This window comes from Ambystoma mexicanum, chromosome 8 (assembly GCF_040938575.1).
Source record: "Ambystoma mexicanum isolate Mex_15411 chromosome 8, UKY_AmexF1_1, whole genome shotgun sequence".
Lineage (NCBI taxonomy): Eukaryota > Metazoa > Chordata > Amphibia > Caudata > Ambystomatidae > Ambystoma > Ambystoma mexicanum.
The window spans coordinates 1040549416-1040575823 of NC_090929.1; the positions used below are offsets into that span (position 1 = coordinate 1040549416).

Below are 26408 nucleotides of genomic sequence, written 5' to 3' on the forward strand. Positions count from 1 at the left end.
GGGGTTTGGGTTGGCTTAAGCACAGAGAAACAGCGGGTTTGGGGGGACACTCTAGAATAAACACTTATTGGTTTCCCTGAAAAGCATTCTCAGTTATGTATTTTCTGTAATCACATAGAACCCTGCGCAACACTAGAAATTTGGAGAAAAGGCAGAGATCAGGTGAGCAAAGGGTGCAAGGTAGATGTTGAAAAGCCTAGACAAGAGGATAGAGCCAGATTATATTATATTGCAGACTAATGAGATCTTAAAACGAAGAGGACTGAGTGATTCAGACACATGTCGTTTCTGCAAAGACGGTACAAAAGTTGAAACCATACGTCATTTGCTCCTAAACTGTCCAGGTACACGAGAAATCGGTGAAAAATATCTGCATCATCTCCTGGCATCTCACATTAGGGAAGAGGAATTTTGGTGGAGTCGTTTAATGAGTGGAGAAAGACACCTGGACAATTGCTACAACTCAAACTCTTAAGTCTATTCTGTCTTTATGAACTTATGAATTGTCTTCTTCTTTCTTTTTCTCTCAACTTTATGTCTCCTCGACAAGGTTTTCTTCATTCTCATCGTTCTTCTACTATGTTTTGTAAAAATCATTAATTTGATTAAATCAACTAAATAAATAAAAAAATAGAGCTATGGGAGACACTACATGTAGAGAGTGGTGGAGGAAAAGGAACCCAGGAGCACCTGGGAAGAGCGGTCAGTGAGAAAGGAGGTCAACCAATCTAGTGCCCGGTCTGAGATAACAAGAGTATCTTGGAGCCGCTTTATGAGGATAGAATGGTTAACCCTGTTAAAGGAAGAAGTGTGGTCAATGAGAACAGCAGGAGAGTGAGTCAAGATTTGCAAGAAGCTCTTCATGAGTGTTGAGAAGAACGTCTGGATGCTCGGTATACAGAATACAGATATTTCTCCTCCGTGAAAGATGCAGTGAGCTAAAATGTGGTTGAAGACCCTTCTTAGTGGGAAACCTCCCATAGAACAGGTTACGATAGCTGTGTTTGTTCTCAGTAGAGGGGCACCAATAGGCTGACTGACGTCTCAATGCGTATTTGTTTCTCCACCCACTCACCACTGACAACATGTAAGCGGCTTGAGTTGTTTTCTTCAATGCCAGTATGTGTTGCTAGGTCTCAAAGGGACTAGTCACACGTCTTCTCTCATCCTGACACTACCGCTGTCCTCCAACCCCATTAGACCTTTTCCCTCCGTCAAGGTCTCATGCTACTCTAATCTCTTATCCCTTACCTGCTTTCATTTTGTCCTCCGACAGCCTTCACATCTCAACTTGCAAATACCACATCTTCTGTTCTGCAACCTCCTCCAGCTGCTCCACACTTTCTTCTCATCCGACTCCTTCTGATCATTCCACTCTCCCTGCTTCCCTACCTTCTCCAGTAACCCCTCTTGTATTTTCTCCTTCTGTTTGCTGTTCACCCACCAATTCCTACCCCTTCCCCTATTCATGTCTCTTCACCTCCTTACACTCTTTCTGCACTTTTCTTCTAGTCCACATCCTTCAGCTTCTTCACCTCAGTGACATTTGCCTTTCTGCTTCTCCAAACACCCACCCTCAGACTTTACCCAGAGAATTGCCTAGAATTTTGGTGCTGGACTGCCATGGTCAATGGGACCAGAACGATATGCAAATGGGTATTTCTGCTCCGTGAAAGATGCTGTGAACTAAAATGTGGTTGAAGAACCTCCTTAGAGGGAAACCTCCCATTCAACAGGTTACTATAGGTGTGTTTGTTCTCAGGAGAGGGGCTCATATCTTTGCATTGCCTTGCACCCATGGATTGCAAGTAGTATTTACTTACCTCTTCACCATAACCACAAGAGAATTATTGGATTTGTCTCATCCATCCTTATGGACAAACGTTCTGTAACTCCAGAAATTGTAAAAATAACTATAATCTTTACTCGGCTGTAAACATAATTTTCCCTTTAACCCCCTTGGTGTCCTAGATGTTTTGGGAGCAATCCTAACATTTAAATTAGTCATGAGATTGTATATACTTATAGAGTGGAAAATCGATGCAATTCAATCCCAATGCACGTTTTAAAATAGAGAACATTGCACCTTTCTGTTCCTATTGTTTTTAGGAGTGAGTGGGGTATTTTGTGGTAGCCTTCATTCTAGTGACTGCATGTTTAATACCAGTCTGATCTTCTAAGCCCACTGCTTTGATACATCACTGCACTTCAATCATCTTACACCTTTCAAAGTTGGTATAATTGTGTACACATTAAATCTGGTTGATGCAGAAATGATAGAGGTGATTTGAGTCCTTTCTACACGCAGTACCGTATTCACATATCTGGGCGATTTTATAGACCTGCTGAAATATTATACATTTACTACTCCTTCATAGGGACCCTGTGGTTAAAGCAATAACTATATTAAATAGTATGTATTTTTTCAGTACATATGGTGTTTTGTGTTTTATTGTGTACTTGTTTGAGATTTATGGTAACTTGATTGCAGTTCAATCCCCTTCTAAGAGTGGAACAAGATCACTGCTACACTGACATTAAGAATGTTTTGGGCTAACTTGCCATGGTGCCAGTGTGTCTGAGGACAGGAAACAGGAGAGGATCTGAAACTCTGCTGTTCTTGGTCTGCTGCTGTGCCTACCTGGACCCAGCTCCAACTGGGATGCTGGCTGTCCTGAAAGGCCAGCCACCACCCATAGTTTGAATGGTACACAGATTGTTGGGGTTCTTGCATAAGAAGCATGGATCCTGAGCCAGAAGACAAGCGGACCACTAAAACTGAAGAATCGAAGAAGAGGAGAGATGCAGCCTCTTCCAGACAACCAGCGAGGTCTTCTGTGTTACCGCTGCTGTCCGACCCCTCCGTTAAACCATCAGGAGAACTCTGAGGACGAATAGCTCCCGTAGACTGGTGGGACCAATTAGTCTCACGATTACCTGCATTTTGAGCCATCCCAAAACGAGCTGTGACCTTTATCGGCTGCAAACCACCAATACCCTGGGACCTGTGGCCATTGCGCAGTGCATCACCATCTGAAGATCGAATACTCACGAAACATTGATGGACTCCTTCCCGACCTCCTGAGGGAAGATTCCACTCTTTGAAGTCACCTTGCCAGAGTGATGGACCGGGAAAGCGAGATAAAACGACCAGGCGGTAACCGTTATTCACTTATGCTTGCAAAAGGGTGCCAAAATCACAGAACCACAAATAATCCTTTACCTGGAGCCTCTTCACTGGACTGCTGCTGCAAGATCCATTGCAGTGACCCTTCTTTCGTCTGCCTAAGAATCCGGCGACTGGGTCTGCTGCATCGCTGGGGCATTGTGCTGCAGCCTCTTCTTCACATTCAAAGTGCTGTGAGACTCTTGATAAAATTTACCTAGAGTTGCTTTGCTGCTCCTGCGTTGCTGGAGTGCCGATTCATGTGTTTGGGAGTTTGCCCATTCATGTTCTCCCAGGCATAAATCCTGTGTCCCTTTAGGGAGCCTTCTCGAAAGACCCGGAATCTATTTTACGACAGAAAAGCTTTACTTACTTGTAACTGAAGACTCAGCTGGAACTACTGACGTTCTACAGCTTGATCCTTGCCGGTTGTGCCCTGCAATCTGATTCTGAGACTCTCACAACTAGATAGGGATGGACTTCTAAAGTGTTAGTCCACTGACAAAAATATTATAAGTGTTGAAAAAGTATTTACCTGTATGATGGTTGTTTTCGACTTATCCTTAACAATGATTACAAAAGTATCATACCTGTTGAATTGCATACTGCCATTGTACAAATATTACAAAAGTGAGTTACTTACTGTGAATATGGCATTGGTTGTTCTAAGTTACTTTGCTTTCTTACAAATCATCTTTACATTAGTGTATATATAAAATAAACCATTATTTTTATATAACTTTTAGTGTGTCAGTGTTTCTTTGGCCTATCTGTATACCCTAGGTTCTTTGTACCTTCCTACAGCCCTCCCTCCTAAAATAAGCCTAGCGGCTCAGCCATTGCTACCAACAGAACTTGTGTGATTCAGGTCTATACTAAGGGCTGAAGCACTGTGTCCCAAGTGTGAGTTTTCTTAAGTCCTACCATAGGTGGACTTCTTGCAAAGTTATTAAAACAAAGCTGGTAAATGAAATCACTGACCCCTGGGTCACAAATGGAAACATTGTTTAAATGACAAATCCTTTTGTTGCATTTGTCAGCTCATAAAATATTAATGCTAAAAACAAAAGGTAATTATCTAAATGCTAAATTATACCCTCCATGTGTGCACACTGTGCGGTATCGGATTGGGGGGAGAACACTGGTAGTCAGCACAGGTCTGACTGACGCTATTGCAAACAACGCTGTCAATGAATAGAAAGGTTTAAGTTACTTGCCTGTAACTATTGTTCTCCAGCATGGGTCTGGCATGGATCCACATGCTCATGGATATTCCCTGTTTTCAGGCTGGGAACCCTCGGTAAAAGGAAAAACTTTCACTTTAGCTTTAAAACTGTATTTGTCCTCTGGGTCATACTGCCCCCAACTAATGACAGTCAGTTCTCTCCCTAAACTCCACCCCTGGTGGCCCTCTTCAGATTTGGTAAGCACGTAAAGTGGCAGTATGAATCAAGAAAAGCCACAGAGGGGGAGGAGGGAGGGTTCGCAATGTGAATCAATGCCGGACCCATGATGGAGAACAATAGTTCTCTAGCATGGGGTCTTGCATGGATTCAGATGCTCATGAATAACAAGAACATGGCAGTACATATACACTATCACGGGAGGTGGCAAGGCTCAACAGAACCAATAAACACTCTGGAACAGACTTACCTCAAATGAACAGGTTGCGTAGCACCGCTTGGCCGATCTGGGACCCCCCTCCCTGGAATCGCTGTTGACGCAGTAGAACCTTGTGAAGGTGTGCATGGACCTCCACGTAGCAGCCCTGCATAGGTCAAGCAGGGGCACACCAGAGAGAGAGATGCCGTAGTTGCTGCTAAAGCTCTGGTGGAGTGGGATCGTGGCCGACCCGGCTGCAGCCTGTTAGCCAGACGATGACAGTGCATTGACAGCCACCTCGAGATGGAAGCCTTGGATAAAGCCTTTGTGATTTACTGGTCCAAAGTTGATGAACAGCTGAGAAGCCTTCCGTAAGCTCTTCGCGGGTGCCACATAAAACTTCAAGGCACGAGCAACGTCCAGCGAATGCAAGGTCCTCTTCGCTGGCGACAACGGATTTGGGAAGAAGACAGGCAACACCAAAGGATAGTTGAGGTGGAACTCTGATGGCATCTTCTGCATAGAGGAGGTGTGTGTACACAGTACCTTGAAGCATGGAAAGACAAGTACAGCAGCTTGCAAGACAGGGCCTGGATCTCCCTGACCCGTCTGGCTGAGGTGATCTCAGCGAAGAAGGCAGTCTTCCACGATAGAAACTTGAGCAGGGCTTGATGCATCGGCTCAAAGGGTGCCCCCATGAGCTTAGTCAAGACTTCATTTAGTTCCCAAGTTGGGGCAGGAGTCCTCACTGGCAGAAAAGTCCTGAAGAGTACTTTGACGAACTCCTTGATCAACGTGTGACCACAGGGAAGGCCTGCCTGGTGCCCTGGTCTAACAGTATATGGTAGCCAGGTGCACCTTAACAGAGGCACGAGCCAGTTCAGCCTTGGCCAAGGGAAGCAGGTATGGTAGGAGCTGTGAGGCTGTGGCAGGCCGAAAGGTAATCGTCTGAGCCCAGCACCACAGAGAAACGCTTCCACTTATGGCTGTAGCACATCAACGGTGAAGGGGCTCGGCCCTGGCTACGATGTCCTTGCACTCCGCAGGTATTGAATAATGTCCAAACTCTAGGGCTGCAGGAGCCAGGCTGAAGAATTGCCCCTCCCTCTCTGGAGAAAATGTCCCGCCGACAGACGTAGCAGGTCTGGATATCAGATGTGTTGCGGCCACGCCAGAGCAACGAGTATCATCCTGCAGTGACACTGCCTCAATGTGTTGATCACTCATAGCCGGAGTGGGAATGGAGAAAAAGCATAAAGGAAACGTGCCTCCCACGGGAACATGAACGCACCCTCCAAGCTTCTTGGCTGCGGGAACCTGATGGTGAACTTCTGACATTTGTAATTCGTCACCGTTGCGAAAATGTCGATCTGGGGTTGACCCCATTTGTGGAATAGAAGATCCTCCTGGTCCTGGTGAAGCTCCCACTGGTGGCAAGAATCCAGCTCCCTGCTGAGCAAGTCTGCAATGGTGTTCTTGGTGCCCGCTAGATGAAAAGGGACAAGAAACATGTCCTGCCTGATGGCCCAGTGCCACAGATCCTGAGCCTCCCTGGAGCGAGCGTGTCCCCGCCCTGTTTCCGGATATAAAACATGTTGGTGGTGTTGCCCGTGAAGATGCTTACCACCTTGCCCCTCAGTGATGGAAGGACTTGAGGGCCCAGAAAATAGCCCGGAATTCCAGGACGTTGATGTGAAAAGTCTTTTATTCCAGCAGCCAGAGCCACCTCACATCCAGAAACTCCTGGAGAGGACTCATCTGTAGTCTGCAAAGGAGGAGGAGGTTGATGCAGGAGGACATCATGTCCAGCAGAGACTTGATGGCACACACTGTTGCCGACTCCATCAAAGACAGGCACTGCACCTTCCCTAGGATGGCTACCACCCTCTCTTCCGAGGCAAGTCACGGTGTTGAGTCGGGCTCCCAGAAACAGAGCGATCTGCGTTGGCGCCAAGCAGGATTTTGGATAATTTATGGAGAATCCAAGATCTGTCAGAAGACGCACGGTCCTCTCTGTGTGTTGGCTCACCAGCGCATGGGAGTGGAATCAAACTAGTCAATCGTCCAGGTAAGGATAGATGTGAATAACTTGAGACGGATATGTACCGCCACCAGGGCCAAGTACTTCATGAAGGCCCTCTGGGCTGATTTAAGGCTGAAGGGAAGTGCCTTGAACTGACCGTGTCGCCCCTAGACCACGAACCGCAGGAACTTGCGGTACTTCCGATGGATGGGCATTTGGCATCCTCCAGGTCCAGAGATGGCAGGAAGTCACCTTCATCCAGTTGATCGAGCATGGGCTGCAACGTGACCATCCTGAACTTCTGGGACTTCAAGTACATGTTGAAGCATCGCAGGTCTAGGATCGGCCTCAACCCTCCCATTTTCTTTTGGACCAGAAAGTATCTGGAGCACACTCTGGAGCCTCGGAGGTGCTGGGGGACAGGCTCCATCGCCCCCTTTTTTAACATGGCGTGGACATCCTGCAGCAGCTGCGCCACGAGCTGTTCTTGTCGATCCACAGGGGGAATACAAGGACACCTGCATTGGAACTTCAAGGTTCAGCACCCTTCTGTCGCACGTGCTGACGAACATCACCAGCTGGCCTACCACTGGGGTGGACAAGTGGTGGCCAGAGTCCACGGCAGATTCAGGCCTGTTTTGGGGCAATGCCCTGCGGGTGGCGCAGACATCGTCCTCTGATATTGTATGCCTGCAAGCGATCTCTGTACGCCACGTGTATCGTGGAGCGAGAAGTCTGATAAGGGGTGGTGTTGCCCTTTTAGTAGCTGCTGGACTTTCCCCTTGATGGGCAAAAGGACGTCCGACGTTGCTGCAGAGTACCCAGCGAAAGTGCAGTCTCTGTGTCAGTCTTGAATATTTGAAGAGACTCATCGACCATCTCGCCAAATACGTTTTCTCCGTCAAATGGCATGTCCGATACTTTATACTGAATGTCCGGCCTGAAGTTGGTGGCTTTCAGCCATCCCTGCCCGTGAAGGGACACCCAGTTTCCCATTTGAGAAAATCTGGTGTCTGCAATGTCCACTGCCACCGTGAAGGCGGGGTCTGAGGCCACTGCACCCCCCCCCTACCTAGAACAGCTCAAGAGCTTCTGTCTTATTGTCATCGGGTAGGAAGTCCACAATAGGGCCCAACTTATACCATAGTTCCCTGTCGTAGCGGGACAAAATGGCCAGAGCATTAGCTGCCTTAATGGTGCAGGCAGCCATAGAGATAATCCTCTTTCCCATAGCATCCAGCTAATTTGTCTCCTGGTCCGGAGGTACCATGGTCGTCCTCGTGGACGACGGGTTCACAGAGAGTTTCCTGGTCGCGGCTGAGACCACAGACTCAGATGAAGGCTGAGACGTAAAGCACTTTGGGGCTGAGTCGCGGACCATGTATTTCTTCTCTACCCTGTCCCACTTGGGTGGGGAGATGCTGGGATTCATCCACAGAGCTAGGTCTTTTTCCCAGATATCGTCCAACAAGGGGACAGACAAATTGGCTTCAGTCTGGACACACAACGTTGATAAAGGAACCCTTCTTTTTTCATCTCCTCAGGCACCAGTTGGAAAAGTTCAGAGGCCCTGCATATCATTGAGTGGAAGGAGACGATCCTATCCGGTGGAGAGGCCCTGCACGGGTCGTCAGCGCCTGCTGGCTCCCTGTACACTGGCACGAACTTCTCAGCCTCATCAGTGTCCGTCGCCATAGTCGCTGTATGCGTGCCTGTGTCTGTGTGCATGGCAGGATCCCCTTTTGGAGTCAACTCCGGAGGAGGAGGAGGAGGAGGTGGTGGTGGTGTCGGGTGGAGCCTTGAACTAGTAGGGTCCTTTGGCTTGCGCCGAGACAGGCCTCAACCTCTTTTCTGAGGGAGTTCTTTGTGGGACCAGCCGGTCCTGCGGGAACCATGACCATGCACTGAGGCCGAGGCATTTCTTCTCCTCAGTCATGGTGAAAAGGCGCGAAGTAGGCCCAAGGTCGCGCCTTCTTTATTTTGATGTAGAATGAGCTTCACCGACAGCAGGTCCCCGCTGCCAGCAGTCGACCTCTGTTCGAACGATAAATCCCCAAAACGGTCAAAACTTTCAAATATTCCCCCAAAAACTCAAAATATTTGGAAAATAGCGCAGAGAGCACTAAGAGGACTCCCAACACTGAAGCGTGTGTAAAAATCTGAAGATGGCTGCCAGGGGTGGAGCTTAAGGAGAGGACTGTCATTGGTTGTGGGCAGTATGACCCAGAGGACAGTGACTTATTTAGAGGAGAAATACAGTTTTAAAACTAAAGTGAAACCATTTTTTCTTTTACAGAGGATTCCCAGCCTGACGACGGGGGAATATTCATGAGCATGTGAATCCATGCCAGACCCCATGCTGGAGAACTAACATTTTAGGGATGGAAACAACTACGCAAAGAGAAAGAAATACAAAACATATTAAACAAAGCAAAACTCTTTAGTAGATTGGAAAGTGCTTACCTCTAGAATAGCATCTCCTGTCGCTAAACCATTGGGGCTGTGGGCTGGACTGTCCTCTTCTATATCCATCACAAATATTCCATGCAGGTTCCCTCCACAGATCTGGATTCCAAGATCCACTTGTGATTTGCGAATATTAACAATTCTTGGTTCAAGAGTCTTTTGGGTTGTCACCATTGATATCCTGTGAATAAGGATGGGTACATGTATTATGGGGAACACATTTCCTTATGATTACATCCTAAGGACCATGATAACTCAATGTGTGGGCCACAGATGTTTTGGACTTCAACTTCAGTGATCCATAGCCAGCATAGTCATGGGTGAAGGATCATGGGAGTTCTAGTGCAAAGAGCTGGAAGGTCACATAATAATCATGCTATGGACATTCCAATAGTTATGCTAGGACTGTACATGTGCTTCCACTATGATTTCTTGCTTCCAAGACCAGATTGAGAATACAAATACTGAAGAAAACATAAAAACAAACAATCTTCCTTCTATTCTTAGAGACTAGAAAAATGCATGCAGAAAAAACTCATTCACACATTAGTTATTTTATTTGCCATCTTCATTAGTGAAAGTTGAAAACTCACATCCAACTAGCTTATTTTTGGAAGATTGAGCACCGTTGCATTACAACTCATTTCCAGATCTCAAGTTTGGAAGAGCTGAACGCGAACCTAACAAATATTTGTTTGTAGAATTTTAATTTGGTTTTATATTGGACATTTGTGTGGCACCTATACACAAGTGTTCCCAGGTGGCACAAGCCAAATTTGGGGGGCGGGGACATAGGAAAAGAAAAAATACAAAACAATAACTGTTATATTGGCCATGTGACAATCCTACCGTGCAAGTGCTAGAAAAAATAGTGAGTACGGGGGTGAGGGAGAAGTGCAGGAGTTGGGTGCCCAAAGGAGGGAGTAGCAAGTGCTGGGGGGCCAAGATGGCAAGTGCCAGGGGAGAAAGAGGGGGAAGGAAGGATGAGTGTGATGGACAGGGTGGACCAGGTTGGGCTAGTCCGAGGTAAGGTGCCCATGGGCAAGTGCTGGCAAGGGAAGCTGGGAGGACTGGTAGGGGGGTGGTCTGGTCCTTGTATGACTACGAAGGGACCAGGCCCCAGTCACAGCGGCAGAAGGACGTTAGCAGGGGAGAGGGAAGGAAGAGGAGAAAAGGAAAGTCTTGAGAAATTTCAGGAATTTAAGAAGATCTGGCTCAAGTCTAAGGGGTGCAGGAAGGCTGTTCAAGAGGGAGGAACCTGATGAGGAAAGGGATCTACCTCCCACTCTCTGCTTGGAGAAGCATTTGACCTGCAGAGAGTTTTAGTGTTAGCTAAATCAGCAACAGCCATGCCCCTGCATTCAGAATCAAGCATGGAGTAAAGTGCCAGCTTAGCTTAGATAAAGCTGCTTGAAATGCCTAAGACAATACATATACAAGTGGGTGCATATTTAATTCCTTTCATTGGTCCCAATTGTTTATTGTATAGCTTCTGACATGTAAGTGTGTGTACATATAATCAGCCCATAAAAGACAACTAATCCTCTTAGTTTTTGAGGTAATATGTAAGAACTTTTTACAATGCTTCATTTATTAAGATTTAGTGTGTCGTTCTCGTTTTCAACTTTCACTTTAGGATTATTTGCATTGCTTGATTGAAACATCAAAACAGTTGTGGGCTATGATAGACTGCAAACTCAAAGAGGACCTGATGGGGAAAATACTAAGCACGCGAGGGCTGGGAAATTCCGCCTGATTGTCTTTCAGGTGGAAGCCTACTTGAAATAAGTGGGACATGTGATTGAGAAGACCTCTGCATCGACAACGAATTTACCAGTCATTGTGTTCACGAACTTACTGGCAATTGTGTTTAGTTTTTGGAAATATCTTCTGTGGTTTTGGTTAGGTCATGGTGATTGACCTATAAAGGTGCAAGTCCGGTGAGTGTGACAGGTTGTTGCTGAATTGTTCTGACAAATATGTAGCTCTTTTTATTATCATGCAAAACAAAGCCGCATCTGTCTTCGCTACTTTTCGAAAATGATTGCATGAACTCTTTCTCTGACAATTTAGCACCGCGACTTGGACTGATCTGGCTCAGAGGGAGCACCACTAACTTGCAAAGCGCTTTCTCACAGGGGTCCGAATTAGTTTGTCCGATCAGCCCAAGCTTCGAAACTCTGATGAGGGTCATCAGGAGTTTGATCAAAATAGACAAAGATTTACCAGAACTTGGCTGGAGATAATGCTGGCTATCTTCAAATTACGTCCTCTGGTCTTAATTGGGCCGCAACTCTTCCTAGGGGTTTTTCTCCAAACAATCTGAAGAACGATGGTAGGACTCCTATTCTAAATTTGAGCCACGCTTCCGCCTGGCCCATCTACACCACTCAAATTGGCAAGGACTGTCCAATCATAGCCAGCCTCTTGGCCCAAATCTGCAGAGGAACAAACATACCCCTGGCTTGAACGTGGATTGGGACTAGAAATACTCACTCCCCACATTCTGCCCGATGCTCACACTGCTGACTTTCCTGGGAAACAAGATTTTGCCAAGAAACAGGATTATCATATGGCGTTTCCTGACCCAAGAGGGCAGAATGAAGGCCAAAGGACAAGATGGCCAAAGGACTGGGTGAAAAACAAGTGCAACTGACATTTTCAGTATATGCTACTCGAAATGGCATTCTGCAAAGAACATGCAAGAAAAATATGGTAGAAAAAGATCCACTGTCGCTTGCTCGTCGCCTTGAACACAATAAAAGTAACAGATATTGTACAAAATGGGGTACAACGTACACCTGCCACACTTGTTGATGGTGATGTGTGCTGCATAAATACAACAAAATCCAGCAAAGGGACATAGCGCCAACCCCCCCGCCTCCCTCTGCTGGTAGCATTAGGAACTGACCAGTGCCCCCAACAAATGAGCTAGGCAGGGGAATTAAAGCAAAAAAGTTCCACTTATCTCCAAATGTGAGGACAGAAATTAAATCATAGAAAAAACACTTGAGGGGTTTCCATTGAGGTCAGAGGAGGAAAAGCTGCAAAAAGGACATATTTCCTAACACTGACCAAACCTTTTGGTGTGATTTAATCAAATGGTTTCAAGTGACCTTCCTGCCAAAGCCTCCGGGGTAGTCACTGTCTGGGACAGTGTTTCACCCAAAAAAGACCATTTGGGCTCTGTGCCATCAAAACCTTTTGTCTTCCCCGGGAATGGTTTGTTACCTTCCAGGAAGAAGGGGAATGTCATCGAGGGTGCAAGGTGAGGGCCATACTTCAAAGGACAGGCTCTGCAGGGCCAAAATAAGCCACCAGCGTGATCATTAACTAAAGCTATTGCAGGCAGACAGGCGCAAGTATGAGTAGACAGGAGAGAAACCTCAGTCCACAGAAGAGTCCAACCATCTTGGCTTCTCCTGGGGTTCCTAAACCTCCTGCATCACCCTCCCAACTCGGTGCAGATAAAGCATTCTGGGTATGACATCCAAAGGCAGATGATTCTGAAACAGCAACCAAAACTGGACCCTATACAAAAGCTAGGAAGACAAACTAGTATCTTTATAAGAATTGGCTATTTAATGGGGTAACCTACCTTCCTTCGTACCCATTGCATTATCTTTGGAAATCTGAAGGATTACACCTAAATCTTTTATTTGAGTACAGTCTGTTCAAAAGCCCTCTACCAAAGAGGTGAGAAAGGTTCCAAGGAGGGAGAAAGACACTCCATTAAGCATCCATGAAGAATACTTGTGGTGATCTCCTGTAAAGACAAGAACTCCTGCAGCCAAGACCACTGAGACATAAGAATGTGCTTAATGGAAGTGACAGGACTCAGCAAGTGCTCTTTAAAATCTTCCTCTCTAGAAGGTGCACAAGAAAGGACTTACCTTGCCCCTGAAGGTCCTGGGTTGGGCCCCCATCACCCAGGAGTCAGCAAACTGCTATGTTCCCTATTTTTTACTTTGATCTATTTTCAAGCCGGCTCAATGGCTTTTCGAGCCAATGCAAGCACCCAGAGCAACTTCATACTTTCACTGCTTTTCAATCCGTTGTTTCAACCCTTTCCCTGCCTGCATTCCAACCACTTGAATGGATTACCACTGAAGAACCATGTCACTCAGTTGGACTTCTTTGCGCAGACTCGACTGATTCCAGATGTTGACTCGACCCATCGCCTGTCTGGTTTCTTCGTCAGATTTAGGCTGATCAGTGCTAGAGTACAGCCCTAGAGGACCGTCTCGAGCGACTCCACTGTTTGGATTCGCACGATCCATTGGGAACCACTGACTTGAACCATCTCAACACATTCTTGACTCACATGAAGCACCTAGAAGCCTGGTTGACACGGTTAAGCCACAAGGAAAAGCCTTAAAAGGTATTTGAAGTGCAATGCTTTGCTTATACAATCGCACTCAACTGTCAAAAAGTTCATCCCATACGGGGCTCTCCTCACCCCGGCCGGCGCTCCCTCATTCTCAGACCTGGCCGCATCATGGACCTCACTCTCCAGGATCTTATTTGGTACATGATAAAACTCAACCAGATCAAGGCCTTATATTTTTACTGAGCTGCTGGAGACACTTCAGGCTAATCACTAATCCATTCCATTCGGGTCTCAGCTGGTTTTAAAAGCAAACCGTCAATAATTCTACCAACCGTTTAAACAACACAGACACCATCTTCCACTAGTGCGGACATATAGCCCCTCCACCAGACCCATATGCACTCACATCATTACAAATTGGCCTCATTGCGGCTACATCACACTTCACGACGTGTGTCAAAAACATTACCTGCGGGGGGGGCGTGGCCAGGACCGCCAACGATGTGGCGGCTTCCCTGATGGCCTCCGTCCGAGATCCGTGACATCGAGCTAATCTATAGCTCTTTTCGGATCGGATTACAGCTACAGTCCGACTCATGGACGTCGGAAGATTCGAGGCGCCAACTGCAGCCTAATGGGGCTTCGCTAACCCCTATTCTGCCCTGATATGCCCTAAACTCCCTAACGAGCCCTGTCAAGATGGCAGACAGGACCCGCTGACCGCAGAAACGAGAACCACAACGCTGGGAGCCCCGCCTGACTCGAGCTGCGGATGAGAAGCCTGGAGAGTGCCGGGGGGGGAGGGGGGCGCGGAGTGGCGAGGAGGGGCTTCCCGTCCCTCGGCTGAACCAAGCAGGAATACCGAGTCCGGGTGGCGAGCCGCTGCCCCCCCCCCTCCGCCTTTGCCTGCTTGCCTGGGACTCTGGCCACGGCGGCTCCGGGAGGAGGAGAGCCCGCTTCCCCTGGCGGGACGACTCTGCTGAGGTGGCGATGAAATTCGGAGCTCGGGGCGACGGGTGAGCGGGAGCTCCCGAGCCTGCGCTGGGCCTCCCTCCCTGGGGAGGCCCCCGGAGTCCTCCAGTCTCCGGAGAGGTGAGGGTGTACCAGCGGGGCCAGAGGGCCAATGGGGGGACCAGCGGACTGTGGCAGCACAGAGGATTGAGGGCACATCTCCTGATCTAGCGGTGCATCCTCTGAGCACCCCTTGAGCCCCTCTCAGATTTCCTGGGGCGCCCCGGCCCATTCTTCCACCTGTGCCATCGGTGACACCCCACCCCCCCCCGGGGTCTCTGGAGTCCGGCTGAAGTCCTCTGGCGGCCTGGCCCTGCTCTGCCGCCCTCACTATCCTGCTGACACAGCGACCCCGGCATAGCCCTAGCGCCACAGAGGTCCGGGACTGAGGCCTCCGCCTGCCTGGCGACTTCCTTCAGCGGAGCCCCGGGGGTGCAAAACTCCTGCCACCACTTAAGGGGGCGCCGACCTCTCTCCTCCTCGACTTGTGCTCTCCTAAGCCCCCCCCTCTCTATTTGCAACATCCGGGGGCGCCCCGGCCCATTCACCCCCTAGTGGAGCACAGCCCTGCATTAGCGACGGCCCCCCCTGGGACTGGACCCAGATAAGGATCTCCTGGCTTCCTGTTTCCCTCTTACCGTCCCCGGGGGCGGCGACGCAGCGACTCCAGCATTCCCCGGACTTTGAGCTGCGGGAGTTTGGGATTACGATTCTTGCAGCCCCTCCCCGCCACCCGGTGACTTCCTGGGGCGCCCCGGCCCACTGATCCCCGCTGCCCCCGAAAGTTCCGGGTCTTTATCACCGAGACGGGGGTGCTGCCCCCTCCTCCCATATTTCATCAGTTTCTGAATGGTTGAGGGGTTGGCCCACTCCCCTCTACCCAGTTGGAGGCCCTCTGAATTGCACTCCGAACCCGCCCTCGGAACCCCAGCCTGCCCCCAACGATCTGCTTGGGAGCTTTCTCTGGGGTGGGGGTCCCTGGCGATCCGGCTAACCCCGACACTGCCCGCTCAGAAAGCTAGCACACAATCTATGCAGAATGTCGAAGCTACCTAAAGCTATCAAATCCTTGGACATCTCCACCATGCTGCTAGCAGCGGATAAGTCGAAGAAGTCTGACCCCTCCCCGAAGATGACCCCACAGAGGGCCCCCGGGGACCAGGGAAACCTGGCCACTAGAGATGACATCCAGGCCTTCATGCAGGACATCAAAGCAGAGTTTCGATCATGCATGACGGAGCTGTCCACTAGGCTGGAACAAACAGACCAAAGACTCACGGAGGCGGAGCAGATGCTGGGAGGGGTGGAGGATCTAACCCAGACCCACGAGGCTGCACTAACAGAGCTGAGACGGGACGTCCAGGTGTTAGAGCAGGAATGAGGTGCTGGAGTTTAAACAGGAGGACCTGGAAAACAGGGCCCGAAGAAATAACCTGCGTATCCGAGGGTTCCCATCATCCATCCAAGATAAAGATCTGCCAGAGTACGTAGGCAACTTCTTCCAAGCGCTTCTCCCACATATGGATAAAACCCAGCTCATCCTGGATCACACTCATTGACGGTCCTCCAGATGTCATCACCAGAGTCCATTTCTTTTTTTTTTTAATCACTTTATTTAAAGATTCGAACAACAAACAAAGAAAAAACGATCTCCAGTACATTGCATCATGTTCAAATCACAAAATCTTAAAAGAAACTTAGAATAAATAAACAGAATAATGCTGAACACATGAACCTCGATAATAATTGCAAAAAACAAATACAATTTGAACCAAAATTCCTGATACTCAACAATTAAGACAGACAACAAGAAACCAAAACATATAACAAACACACAACGGAACAGCTCCCCAACTCCAGACATATCAAAGCATCCCCAACTCAAGGAGGGAATTACCCCCCCGGGTTTAGATCCCAACCTTCAGCCAAATAGATCATTGAAAGGTCCCCAAAGTCGAGAGTAACGGCTTTCTCTACCTTGTCCAATAAGCAAAACTTTATCATAGTTTGACAATACCTGCATATCTGTTAACCACCCATCCACACTCGGCTTCTTCCTTGACTTCCAGACCCGTAGTATTTGTTTCATTGCTAAAACCAACCCTTTATTGATCCATTCCGTACAATCCCTAGCTCCGTCTCCTCTACCTCTGTTGGATAACAAAATAGTTGAAAGGAAAGAGCGAGGAAGATTCTCTTCTAATACAAGGTCCAGTCTATCCAATACCCCAGTCCAGAAGTCAGAAACTCTCGGACACGTCCATAACATATGCATCAAAGAGCCCACACCACATCCACAACCCCAACATGAATCAGTGTCCGATAGACCTAATCTGGCCATCCTGGACGGAGTCCAATATAGTCTAAAGAGGATCCTTTGCCTGATATAACGCAGTTGCATGTCCATCTTTGCTTGTACTCCCACATGAAGTAAATACGTCCATTCCCGAACCGAGATGTCCACCCCAAGATCATCCACCCAGGCCTGGCGAAGCTTATCCCAAGCTCTCACATCACTCTCATCTGCCGGCATCAGTTTCAGATAAGTTGAAACTCCATACGATGCTGATCGGAGAAGTTCACACAATGCAGGCCTCTCATTCATGCCTCCATCCAGCATCCCTGTCCTTTCAGTCAAGAGCCTCTTTAAGGCCACATAACGATTTCTTTCTCTAGCTCCAATACCAAAAGAAGTTCTTAACTGTTCAAAGAGGATCATGTCACCATTATGCCACACATCACGGACTCTAAGAATGCCCCTACCTATCCAGCTTTTCCAGCATAAGGGCCTATTATCTAATTGTAAACATGCATTTTGCCATAAAGATGCATCATAGTGCAACCCATCATTTTCCTCTCCAAAGTCCAGAAAGCGCATCACCGCTTCCCTGGTCGCACTCATTGTGGGCAGCTTCTGTACTGAGGCGGGCAATTTAGACATTGAATAGAGGTCTCTCAACGCATAAGGCGAAAACTGATGACTCTCAATTATATACCAATTGGGAACATATTCACGAATCTCAGAGAAATATGGGGTCGATTTTTTCAAGAGAAAACCCGTGCAATAATTCATCAAGTTCGGGAATCCAAATCCTCCGTCCTTTACTGGACCGTGCAAAATAAATTTAGGAATCTTGGGCCGTTTACCTTCGCCCCAAAGAAAATCCCGAAAAACTTTATCAATAGAAGCAACATCTTTCTTCGTAAACCTCAAGGGAATGGACTGCATGATGTAAAGAACCTTTGGCAAAAGGACCATTTTAACAGCATTAACCTTGGCCCAAATTCCCAACTGCAGCCGGCCCCATCTCAATATGTCTCTTTTAAGTACCTCCAGTATCCTTGACACGTTGAAAGTGGTCATTCTTTTCAAATCCCTAACTAAATGTATACCCAAGTATTTCATAGTTCCACCTCCCAGTGACAGTCCCAAGAGCCCAAGACATCACGCGGGACACTAACATCCAAAGGGAAAGCCGCAGTCTTCCCCCAATTGATTCTATGGCCCGATAAACGTCCCACCTCATCGAACATCTGTTTAAGTAGTACACATCCCTCAGCCGGATTAGACAATATCACTGTCATGTCATCAGCGTAGCAGAGAACTTTCATTTCCGCATCACCAAATTTAAGCCCCCGAAGACCTTGCTCTTGTTTCAAGTATAGGATGAGAGGTTCCAAGGCCAGATTAAACAGATACGGGGACAATGGACAACCCTGCCTAGTTCCCCTAAATAACAAGAAAGAGGAGGACATAACCCCATTGACCCACACCTTTGCACTAATATTGGAATTCATCGCCTTGATGATCTTGATGAATGTGTCCCCAAATCCCATTCACTTGAGTGTGTGGTAAAGGAAGGACCAATTGACCCTATCAAATGCCTTTTCTGCATCCATGAATAACAACAATGTATCTCTGGTCTTTGTCTTTGGTAGGCCCATCAAATCTATCAATGTCCTAATATGATCATAACCATACCTGCCTCTCATGAAACCAACCTGCGATCCACTGATCAGTTTGCCTATGCACATATTCAACCTATTAGTCAGAATCCTGCTGAAAATTTTTAAATCTACATTCAGGAGCGAAATCGGCCTGTAATTCTCACATCTCTTACCATCTTTCCCCGGCTTCGGGATAACAATTACACAAGCTTCCTTCATAGTGGGACAAAGCATACCATCCCGCAGAAAACCATTATATAGATTGCACAGGTGCGGGACAAGAACCCCACTAAGTGTCTGATAAAACTCTACCGGAAGGCCATCTATCCCTGGTGATTTACCCTTGTTGAGCTGACCAATAGCTATTGACACTTCCTCTTCCTCAATAGGTCTATCCATCATTTCAGCTTGGTCCACACTCAAATTTGGCATGACAATTTTATCAAAAAAGGAGTCCATGTCTACCTGACTTGGGAACTGATCTTCTTGATATAAAGTTTCAAAAAACGTCCGAAAACCACTACATATCTCATCCTTCTTACTAATATGAACACCATTATCATCAACTAGTTTTTGGACAAAAGAAGTATCCGATAGTCCCCGTAACCTATTTGCTAACAGTTTTCCACTTTTGTCACCTCGTTCCCAAAACTTCTGCTTCATAAAAAACATACCTTTCTCATATTGGTCGTCCATCTTCTGTTTAAGTAAGTCCCTAAACCGTCCAACCAACAACTTATCCTCAGGTCGTTTGGACACTGCAAAATCTTTCTGCACTTTTTCTAGTCCCCTTTCCAATTCCTGAATCTCCGCCAGGGTTTTTTTCCGCACCCGCGATGTAATATTCATCAGCTCCCCTCTCACAGTCGCCTTGAAGCTCTCCCACACCATGATTTCAGATGCACTCCCAATGTTAATATCAAAGTAATCCCTTGTGAAACCGTGTAGAGAATCAGCAATCCCCTGTTCTTGTAAAATATGAGTTTTAAGTCGCCACTTAGTGAACCCCGACCTATCCTGTCCCATACCCAACTGCATCGTAATCAACGAATGATCTGAAATACTCCTCTCTTTTATGGTCACCCCCCGCAAACCCTCAGCTAACCGCTCAGAAATAAAAAAGTAATCAATCCTTGAATGAGAGTCATGCACCGGTGAGTAAAAGGAGAACTCCCTCACTGTAGGGTTAAAAAATCTCCAAGCGTCAATTAGATCTTGACTATCCACAAATTCTTTAAAGGATCTGCTATTGCTTCCAGCAGTAAATCTACACTGCGCCGAACGGTCCATTTTACCATCAATCACACTATTGAAATCACCTCCTAAAATTACATGTTCCCCTCTCATCTCCCTTAATAGTGTCGATAGCATCTTAAGAAAAGGGCCACCACTACTACATGGACCATAGACCGAACCAATTGTGATTAATCTGCCTTCATACGTAACATCAATAAGAAGTATTCTCCCCTCATCATCCATCACCACTTTCTCCACCTGAAACATTAGGCCTTTGCGCAGCAGTATACCCACCCCCCTTGATTTGGAACCATAGCAATTAAAAAAGGTCTTAGTAAACCATCTATTTCGGAGTAGATGCACTGACTCATTCAACAAATGAGTTTCCTGAATGAAGGCAATATCCGTCTTTTCCCTCCTCAGTCTGTTCAGTACTTCCTTCCTTTTCCTCGGAATATTCAGGCCCTTAACATTCCAGGTACACATTCTCAAATCACTCAACGACATTTGAACTCGAATCACACCAGCTATATTGACCAATCATACTAAAGTTGGACAAATCCAAACCAAAAACTAAAGGGGAGCAGTCAAAGTAAAGCATACAGACTCCACAAAACCACATAAAACAATACAAAACAAACACAGACAATGCAATTTCAAGAACACATAATAGCAAATCAAACAATACACCCCGCAAGACTGTAAGGTGATGATGAGTGCAGTTATTTACAAAAAACAGTAAAGTCTCGAACTGCAACTACCCCAAAATCCACACCCAATGCATATACAATGACAATTATACGAATATTCCATTCCCATAACCCCTAACACTATCCACAAAACTCATCGATCCTCCTTACTACCCCATTAACCCAATTACTCTTACTAAAAAACAGACCATAGGTGAATGCCTACACTTATGATACCCGACATCCACTTACGTAGGTCAGTGAGAGACACCGTATACCATTAGACCTAATATCCTCCTCATCTCAGAGACCACTGCTGAAGAATAGCTCCAGTCCAGTCGTGGCAAGGTCCACAGCGAGCCATTGGACCATTGAATACATAACATACCCCTAATTTCCTTCCCACCTCCTATTTTAACTATGCACATCCAGTAATAAGGAATTTACCATACTATTGCCATCAGATTAAAGGGAATACCCTGACCCATCACATTCGCCCCAAACCACCACAGTCTCAAACACTCCATTACAGATATGTATCCCGTGTGCTGTGGATAGACAGTCAAACAGCCAATTACTAAATGCCCTGTACAGTGTACCCCAAGAGAGATGATACTGTGCATGAACCACATAAGGCAGGAGAATCCATTTCTATGCTACTAAAGAAGCCATCTTGGCGATAAGCCGCACTAAGGATGAGATCTCGTTTATGAGCACCCAACTTCAGATATTCCAAGACCTCTCGCTGATGACCCTGCAGAAAAAAAGAGCCTTGAAGCCCTTAACCTTGTTCCTGCAGGACCAGCCGATAAGCTATCGTTGGTTGTTCCTGTCCACTCTGCAATTCACGTTCCGAGGAGTACAGCGTAAAATAAGTCATCTAGAAGACGCAGAATCGATCCTGCGCACAAACTCTCCGGAGTCCTCGGCGGACCATAGCCCCCAGCATCCCCCCGATGGAGCCGGAGCAACTACCTCAGAGACAGCAACAGCAACCCTGGTCCAAGACACAAAGACGCCGGAAAGTAAAATAACCTTACCACACATGGCGAGCATGATACCGCTGATCCTATAGCCACAAGAAAACACCAATGATGCCGCGGGCCCCGGGCGGCCCATACCCCACTCCAAGGAGTATGACATCGACCCACCCTTGGAGACAAACCCAATACGGTTTGGCCCCAGCCTTGTTGGCAGGGATTTCAGTTCTGGCCCGGTTGGCCTTGGATGGGACCATTCTGAAAAATGTGGTCCCCCACTCGATAAAAAGTTTATCCTCCCGTTGGAGAGAATATAAAACGCAGCCACAGGAATCCCATATCGAGCTTAAGTCACTAGATGGCTGAGAACCACCGTCCCCCCCCGCTCAGTCCAGCTCCCCCTCCCAGGAGAGTCCCAGGAGTCTCCACCACCGCACCAGAAACTGAAATTCCTGACTCTGAATGTCAAGGGCCTCAACGCCCCACAAAAGAGGAAAGCGATCCTGAGGCGCTTACAGAATGACAAGGCCTCTGTGGCCTTCCTCCAAGAGACCCATCTGACCCCTACCGATTTCACGCGGCTTCGCGACCGACAATTTCCGCTGCAATTCCTAGCGTCAAACGGAACAAAGAAGGGTGGCACAGCGATCCCGGTCGCCAGGGGCCTCAGGCCACAAATTCTAGACTCTTTGCGCTGCCCAGAAGGCCGCTACGTATCGATCAAATGGCGAATCTTCGGCCAACTTTATACTCTGATCTCGGTGTACGCTCCTAATGAGGGGCAAGAGGAATTCTACTCAACCCTGGAACGTGCCCTCCCACCATTCGCTCAAGGCCAAACCATCATCGGGGGAGATTTTAACAGAGTCCCCGACCCACTGACAGACAGGTCACATCCGCCGGCTCGCAGAGACTTTAGTCTGGCGACAGCGCTACTTAAGCTACTAAGGACATTAGATGTAGTGGACACCTGGAAAGTCCTTCATCCTGAGGAACGGGAGTACTCGTTCTACTCATACGTACATAGAACGTACTCACGCATCGACCTCCTTCTGGCTACCCCGCAGGTCTTAGCATTCACAGATGATGTCCTCATAGGGCCAAGAATCCTCTCTGATCATAGCCCAATATCCCTAACGCTCAGAGCCCACGATCCTGACCCGGCCCCGCGACGCAGAAGGTCCCTTTATGACCCAATCTTAGGGGACATGTCAACAAGAGACGTGGTAGCCAAAGCAATAACGGAGTTCTTTGAAAGAAATAAGAACGAAGATACCTCTCCGGCGAACACGTGGGACGCAATGAAGGCAGTGGTGAGGGGGGGTGTTGATTTCCCGAGGAGCAGCCTATCATAAACGAAGGCAGCAGCTTCGCCGCGACCTGGAAGACAGAGTGCAGGAGGCAGAGACAGTATGCAAAGCTAAAAACTGGTCCCCGAGAACATACCGAGTCTTGCAGGCAGCCCGGAAGAGGTTAGAAGCCCACTATGGAGAGGATACGGCCCAGCTCCTAGCTAAAACAAAACAGCTACTAAGCCAGGGGAATAAAGCCAACAAATTCCTAGTGGAAAAAACTGGCGAGAGTCAAGAAAAGAAACACGATCGATCATAGGCCTGCGGGACCCCCAGAACATTGTGCAGTTCGCTGACCATGATAAATTGTGAGTAGCAGAGGCCCACCTCACAGATACAATGTTGGCATTCCCAAGATCTAAGGAGGAACAGCAGGCCTACTTGCGGGAAGCAGCCATACCTCACGTCACTTCTGCAAGGAGGGAAGAGCTGGAAGCCCTGGCTACCAGCGAGGAAGTAGACGAGGCAATTAATAGCTTGAAATCAAGGGCTCCGGGACCAGATGGGTTCTCACCCCGGTTCTTTAAACTCTTTCGACCTCAGCTATTGGCCCCTATGACGACGCTCTTTAACTCTTTCACGTCCTCCGGTTGCACCACTCCGTCAAAGCAAGAATCAATCACAGTGTTAGCTCTCAAACCAGGAAAAAACCCCAGAGACATTACAGCATATAGACCTATTTCCCTGCTAAATCTAGACGCGAACATCTACTCAAAGGTCCTGGCGAACCGCCTGACAAGGATTCTTCCAGACGTCATCGACCCGGACCAGACGGGCTTTGTAAGGAATAGAGCAACCACGGATAATACCCGTAGGGTCCTCAACCTGATCGAAATAGGCCTTTGATAAAGTGGACTGGTCGTTCCTCCGTCTTACCTTGGAATCCTTTCATCTGGGACCCCTCTTCACGAAGCTCATTCTAGCGAATTACCAAGCCCCGAATACTCTACTTCGAGTGAATGGTCTATTATCCAGCTTGATCCCTCTAACATGCGGCACTAGGCAGGGGTGTCCTCTCTCTCCTCTTCTATTCGCCCTGGTAATGGAGCCCATGGCCCAACGGATTCGCCTCAACTCCAGGATCAAAGGCCTCCAAGCAGGCCCCTCCCAACATAAAATTGCGCTATATGCGGACGATGTGATTCTGACCATAATGGACACCTCCCAGTCACTGAGAGCCGCCCTGGCAGAAATCCACAGTTTTGGAGGGGTCTCAGGATTCTCCATCAACTATGCGAAATCAGCAGCCTTGGGAATAGGCTTGGAAAGGGGAGAGAGGGAGTCCTTCAGTGCCCACTGCTCGATTCCATTAAGCAAGAAGTCTATCCCCCTACCTTGGGGTCCAGCTCCCTGCCTGCCCTGAAGACACCTACCGGATGAATTTCCCGACTCTGTTCAAGACCCTTGAAAAGGATCTGGATCGCTGGCTCTCACAGAAAATTTCGTTAATAGGCCGCATTGCGGCCTTTAAGATGAATCGCTTACCACGTTTCCTTTACGCCTGCTCCGCTCTCCCCACTATAATCCCCCGCCCCCCGCTTCAGCGGCTGCAGAGAAAGATGTTTAGCTTCATTTGGAGGGGGAAGAGGTCACGTATCCCACAGAGAACCATGCTATGCACTCCAATCCAGGGAGGCCTTGGGGTCCCCGACCTTCATAGATATCTGATAGCGGTGCAAATAGCCCATACCAGAGCCTGGACCATCGCGTCAGGGCGCCCCAAATGGATGGACATAGAACAGTCCAGATTACCTCTTCCCCTCCGCTTCCTGCTGCACCTGCCAGCCTCATTGCGACGGACATGGCCATCCCTCCTTTCGTCGACTAAACAGACTCTAAAGGCATGGGACTAGGCACGCAAAGCCAGGGGCATCCCGAGGGACCTGAGCCCAGCCGCCACAGTGTTTCACAACCCGGCCTTCTCACCTGGGGCCACTCCCGCGAACTTCAAAAACTGGATCGCCGGGGGCCTCGATTCCTTAAGCCAGCTATCCGAAGGTCCTCAGCCACTGACGTTCGCCCAATGCAAAAGCACCTTCGACCTGACTGAGGCGGATAGATTCTCGTATATCCAACTCAGACATTGGTGTTCGCATCCCCAGACCCACATGGCAGCCACGCGAGAACTAGACGCCCTCGAGTTAACGGCCACGGATCCACCGAGCCGAGGGCGGATTACCACGCTATACAAATTATTACAGACGGACTTGCTCACTGCTAAAGCGACTTATATGACACAGTGGGAAACAGAGCTGGGACACCCGATTCAAGACCAATCATGGACTGATATTTGGGCGCGGCCGCACTCGTCTTTCTGCGTGACGAATCGGGAATGCGCGCACAAACTCCTGCTGAGATGGTATTACCCACCCCTTCGACTACATCATTGCAATCAATACCTGAGCCCGCTATGCTGGCGCCGTTGCGGCATGGTGGGCTCCTACCTACATATGTGGTGGACATGCCTAGTGGTGACGAACTTCTGGTCCCAGTGCATAGCTAGCATTGCAGACATTACTCAGACCACGGTACAGCTGGAGCTGGAACCAATCCTACTGGGGATCCCGATCCCGGGCATTTATCCGAGATCCGGCAAGCAGGCGACTCTCATAACACAATTGCTCTTAGCTGCAAAAATCACAGTGGCCCGGACTTGGAAGTCCCCGGAGGGCCCCCTGCTGATCTTATGGTGGCTGAAGCTTTGGGACATCTTCATAGCAGAAAAAATCATGGCAGCAAATAGAGGCCACCTTCACCACTTCACAAACATTTGGTCGCCTGTGATAGACTATGACCAGCGCTTCCCAGCCCTAACATACAAACCGCGCTCAGTGATGAATGCCCAACGAGCTGGGGATGGGGACCTCACGCAATCAGCGGAGGAGCAAGATCTAGAAGGCAACTGAAGGGGGGGAAGAAGGGACGGACATTTAGGAGATGATAAATATGACTTGAAATGTGATATATGTCAAAGGATTGTAATGTAATGTTTTCCTGTGTTCTGCTAAAAAATAAACAAGTTAAAAAAAAAACAAAAAAACATTACCTGCTTTTCCTTCCCCTTTTCTTATCCCAACTACTCTTCTCTCTTCAGACAAAGATCTGGTCATCCCGGGCAGGGACACAATATGTCTATTTCACAGACAAGCCAAGGGCTCCAAGATCACTACTGTGGTGATTTGATCTAGCATACAACCCTCATAACATACAATACAGACTCAAACTTTATCTTAAGTGGTGAAATACCATTGAATGCATACTGATAGGACTTCTTCTGGCATAGCACCCCATTCCCCTCAGCCCTCGCACACCGAATATTAATGAGCTTACCTCACAGAGCTGCGGGGGCTGGTGGTTGGGGTAGTTTGCTTGGAAGGAGGCGTCATTGTACCTTCATCTTGCTCACTAACTGTGTCAATGATTGAATGATTGTCCGGGGTTGCAGCACCACTGCCCTGAGGAGTTGAATGGCTGCTAACAGATTCCAGGCGAGAGCTAAAGCAAGGACAATAAAAAAGTATTAACAGATTTAAAGACAATAATCGGAAGAAAAGGAGAGAGGAATTGTATTGTAAAGTTAAGGATCTATACAGTTTTTGGAAAGG

General features: G+C 48.0%; 1 protein-coding gene across 9 annotated transcripts in view; it reads right to left on the reverse strand.

Annotated features, from left to right (window-relative positions):
• DLG5 (discs large MAGUK scaffold protein 5) overlaps positions 1 to 26408 on the reverse strand; it is a 1559980-nt gene that overhangs the window by 383660 nt on the left and 1149912 nt on the right. For 8 of the 9 annotated variants that reach the window (XM_069610999.1, XM_069611004.1, XM_069611003.1 and 5 more), the window contains 2 exons: positions 26134 to 26298; positions 9255 to 9438 (listed from right to left, as the gene is read on the reverse strand). In XM_069610999.1, the coding sequence (XP_069467100.1) occupies positions 9255 to 9438; positions 26134 to 26298 (349 nt within the window). The remainder of the gene's footprint in view (positions 1 to 9254; positions 9439 to 26133; positions 26299 to 26408) is intronic. The other variant, XM_069611002.1, reaches the window with a different exon arrangement.